The 4957-nt window shown below is 45.9% G+C and overlaps 1 protein-coding gene across 1 annotated transcript; it reads left to right on the forward strand.

Annotated features, from left to right (window-relative positions):
* The first annotated feature begins 1087 nt into the window (after positions 1–1087).
* Positions 1088–2590, forward strand: LOC105983949 (ubiquitin carboxyl-terminal hydrolase 17-like protein 6). The gene has a single exon (XM_013013977.1). It carries the CDS (start codon positions 1088–1090, stop codon positions 2588–2590), a length of 1503 nt encoding a protein of 500 aa, XP_012869431.1.
* Positions 2591–4957: the final 2367 nt, after the last annotated feature.

Raw genomic sequence — 4957 nt, forward strand, 5'->3', positions numbered from 1 at the left:
ACCCAATTCCTTATTTCCAGGGAGGGGGTTGGTGTTAGCGCAAGCAAGCAAGTTTACAGAAGCAAAACCAGCAGTTAGCAATTGTAAAACGGACCCAGCCCTAATTTTTCTACTTCTTCAGGGGAAGCTTTTGAGTTTGTTCAAATCAGTAGGTAACCAAAGACAAAGGTAAGTACACAGCATGCAATGAAGGACTTCAAAAAGAACTGAACTGGGCATAAAATATGGAAATAATTACAAAGCACATTAGTAACAACCATGAGAGGGAAGACAACAAGACTAAAACCTGGAATAAACCCACAACTACGTAAAAAATTAACACAGGAGGTAAAAGAGTATATAGGGTAGGAAGCATCTAATGGAGACTTGCATGGATGGTATTCTTAATGTGCAAGGATTGTAAGGTGACTGGGTAGTGAGCTAATATTTTAAAAGGAAATTGTTTGGGTCAGTTGTCCCTTGGGTCAAACATAGCTGATTGTTTAAGTCAAATGGAGTCACAATATTTTGTCTTCAGTTATGAAAATGAAAATCAGAGTAGGATCAGAAACCCATTTTTTGGAAAACAATCTGCAGTGACTGACAAGAACTGCCATTTGGTCAAGTGTGAGGAGAAGGATAAAGTTTTCCCACAATGACAGAAATCTCTAAGGGATCTGGAGGGATTCCCTTGTTTTCAACTTCCTATTTCCAGAGTTCTACAAGGTCATTCCTGGAATCCAATCATAGTCTGGGCCTCGGGCTACTTTTCTCACATTAAGTCTATCACATGACAGGCTCAACCAATAGAAAATGCTAACAGGTTTGCCCAGAGAACTTCAGCAACTGTAAAGACCACCCCCTATGATCTCAGTTGGATTGAAAACTGCAAGCTGATGGGTTTTGTTGGTCCCCAGACAAGGGTGGAGCTTAGGGATTAGGGCACAGAAAAATTGGAAGGAGTAGGCGTGGCAAGAGAGGCTGAGCTACCTACAAAAGAAGCTGCAGGAGAGGACAAACCTCACCCTTTGGCAGCTACTTCTGAGCAGGAAGCCAGCATTTGGTCCTGATTTCAAGAGGGAGATTGCAACCGATTGCTCCTGGAGTAATGGAGACCACGGAACAGAATTGCCAAGGTTCCTCCTGGCCACCTGGGAAACATGCCCAGCTTCAGAAGCATGCGCCTCCTTTCCAGACAGCACTGGCTCCCAGACAGCACATGGGTCTGAGTTGGAAGAAACGTTCCCCGGTTGGTGCCGGCCTCCAGAACACAGGGAACACTTGCTACCTGAACGCCACCCTGCAGTGTCTGACCCACACAGGCCCACTTGCCAGTCATATGCTGCGCCAGATGCCTTGCCACCAGAAAACCTGCATGATGCGTGTGATGCAAGCTCAGGTGAGGAGGGCTTTCCAGCACTCTGGGGACATCATTCAGCCGTCGGATGCCTTGGGTGCCGGCTTCCACACGCACAAGCAGGAAGATGCCCATGAGTTTCTCCTGTTCCTCTTGGATGCTATGCAGAAATGCCAAGCATGTGGCCCTGAGGGCTTAGAGCTTCCAGCTCAGGAGCAAAGCCTGATCCGGGAAATCTTTGGAGGCTACTGGAGATCTCGAATCGAGTGTCTGCAGTGCCATAGCATTTCAGACACCTTGGACCCTTTTCTGGACATCACGCTGGAGGTCGAAGGAGCTCACAGTGTTGCCCAAGCGTTGGGAAGACTGGTACAGCCGGAAGAGCTGAGTGGGGAAGACGCCTATCATTGTGCGGCTTGTCTGCACAAAGTGTCCGCTTCCAAGACCTTGACTCTGCAAAGTGCCTCAAAGGTCCTCATCCTCGTCCTGAAAAGATTTTCTTCCTGGACAGGGGACAAGGTGGACAAGGAAGTGCACTTTCCTGAGAGTCTTGATATGCAACCCTACATGTCTCAGCACACTGAGGGACCGCTGCTGTATGACCTCTATGCTGTGCTGGTTCATGCTGGGTCCAGCAGTCACACCGGACATTATTTCTCTTACATCAAAGCTGGCAATGGCCAGTGGTATAAAATGGATGACACTAAGGTGACCACCTGTGATGCTTCCTCTGCATTGAGTCAGCGTGCTTACATCCTCTTTTATAGCCAGAAGAGCACTGATGGTGAGAGACACCCTGAGGATGTGTTCATCGGCAGGGACTCGGTAGCTAACCAGGCAGAAGAAAAGGAGGGAAGAACACCCCAACCAGACAGGAACAAGCACTCTCCTCTGACACTTGTGGAGCCACAGCCAGATGTGCAAAGTACAGTTCTGAAAGAAATCTCCCTAGACCAATGGAAATTCTTCCAGGACCAAAACCGCCCAAAGTCTCAGTTCCACCTCAGGAAAGTAGAGTTCACACAAGATGCCAATCTGGTCGTGATTCACCCCTCCAAACACACGGATGAGATGAGAAGAGAAAATCATGCTGGTAAGGAAAATTCCTCACCCAAAACCTGTTGCCAGAACACAACAGGTCAGATCTCCAGAAATCAGAGCCAACAGCCTTGTGAGCACACCAGGGCCCGATCTCACAAGAGAAGGAACAAGCAAGGAAAGAAGCCTGTGTTGGTGTACTCATTACCTCCTTGAGTTGTCACATTGGGTGCTGGTTCTGCCTCTTGATCTGTGGAGTCTGGCACTCCCCGGAGATTTTTACCTCAACACTAGTGGTGTATGAATTGAACCCCAGATCCACATCTGGAATTTTCTGTGTCATTGGAGATGAGAAGCCAACGAACATGCATATCCTTGCTGGCTTCAAAAGGCCTTCCTCGGATCTCATCCTCCTGTGTAGCTTGGGTTCCAGGCCTGAGACACAGGGCCCTGCCAGGATCTCAGATTACCAAGTTGGTTTGTGCCCTATTGCAGAGTACAAAACCTGAAAAGTTGGGGACAAGAAATTCCTGTGAATCGCATTAAATGAATTACATGTCTTGTGTTCTATATCTCTGAACTTGTGAAAACCAGAGATGAAATGTAAAAGTGCAGGATGAATGTGATAAAAAATGGTAATTGTGTAGAAACAACCATGTGCAAATGGGCAAATTGTATTGTAACTGCTCTGAATCTCTGGAGAGCTTCACATGGGAGGGTAGGAGAGAACTCTATGTGCTCAGTAGTACCGGTGAAAATCTACTGTGACAGTGTTTCAGAAGCTTTGAAAGTGAAAGGAATCCATCCCTGCAACCCAGAAAATGCTCCTGATGCAGCACAAAACCCTGCTGAACTCTCGTCTCTGAACTGGACTGTGGTTTGCATGTTTGGGCCACTGCTGGTGGATCCATGGACATTAACTTTGTGATCTCACTGAAAGCAGTTCTCTCCCCTTAGTGGGAAGAACGCTGTGTCATTGCTGGATTGATAGTGCGGGATAATATACAAAGTAGACATCATGGATTGAACTAACTAACTAAATAAATAAATAAATAAATGAAATGAAATGCCAAGTTCTAACTACCTCGTATGTGTAGATATTGGGATGTGAACTCAGAATGTGGACCTTGTTCCTTTGTTCTTTTGCTCTAGACTAGCATGCTGCCTCTTGAGGCAGAGCTCCAATGTCCAATTTTTAGTAGTTCATTGAAGATCAATATCACTTAGACTTCCTGCTTGGCCTGGCTTTGACCAGAGATCCTCAGAGGTCAGCCTCCTGAGCAGTTAGAATTCCAGGGAGGAGCCACCAGTTCCCAGCTGTGGTGGGTCTTTTTCAAGGTACATTTGAGGTCTCTGCCTCCCGAGAAGATTAGGATCATATCGGTCCACCAGTTTTGTTTTGTTTTTTCCCAATATCTGAGCCAGCCTAATGCCCACAACCTGAGTAAACAAACAGTGTTTTCCTGACTTTAATTCTGTATGTGGTCGAGTATTTGTGTTGCCTTCCAGTTGTTCTAGAAAGGGGTTTCAACATGTCAATGTATGTGTGTACTGCATCTCAAATAAAAGTCTACAATACATTCTGTGGTTGTGTGGAAGATTAAGTGTGACCCCTTCTTGTACACATTCCCTTTTCACTCTACTTCTCATGGTGAGTTTGTGTGACAGGTATTTTTATATACAAAGCAGATGACAGATATATTCCGAAGGCTTAATTTAGGCGCAATATCCTAGAGGGACTGGCTGATCTCAAGATAAATTACATTTCTCCCTTCTTCCATGTTCTTTACTGACGTAGGCCTCAAAAGGAGAAGCTAAGTCATTCTTCTACCTCTCTCATTGAGTGTGTTGGGAGGGAGGGTGGGGTTGACAGGCTTGCACACGGCACATAGACCTTGAACTCAGGACTGTCCTTTTGCAAAGGCTAGTCCTCTACCATTTCTTACTTTTTTTTTCTTTCTCTCTTCTCTTTTCTTTTTTCTTACTTTGCTTCTTTCTTTAGGTCTCTCTGTCTTTCTTTCTGTGTTTTTCCTTGCTTTCCCCCTCTCTAATCCTCTTTCCCTTCCCCTACCTTTCCCTCCCCTCCCTTCCCTTCTCTTCCAATGCCTTCCCCTCCCTTCACTTCATTTCCCCTCTCCTTCCCTCCCTGTCTCTCCCCTCCCTTCCTCTCCTCTGATTAGCATTTCCCTTTTTCCCTCCTCTCCCTTTCTATTTGCACACAATGACTCCCAAGTCTGTGTGTGAGAACAATTACAATGTGAAAGACACACGACTGGATCCTATAATATTCAGAGCATTCATTTCTCTAACCTGGTCAGAGATTACTGATGAGGTGTGAAAAGATAGGCAACTCTGAAAGGACTCCCAGATATTTGCATAATACAACTGGAAATCATAGCACTTGGTGAAGCAGTGATGAAGGACATCCACAGATCCTGTGGGGATCTTTTGAGTTTGTTGACATCAGGAGGAAACTAAAGGGAGAGGTCAGTAGACAGCATGCTATGATGGACTCCAAGAAAGAACTGAACTGCTCTGGGACACAGCAAAAGCAGTACTCAGAGGCAAGTTTATAGCTCTGAG

The sequence above is a fragment of the Dipodomys ordii genome, unplaced genomic scaffold, assembly GCF_000151885.1.
Source record: "Dipodomys ordii isolate 6190 unplaced genomic scaffold, Dord_2.0 Scaffold22, whole genome shotgun sequence".
Lineage (NCBI taxonomy): Eukaryota > Metazoa > Chordata > Mammalia > Rodentia > Heteromyidae > Dipodomys > Dipodomys ordii.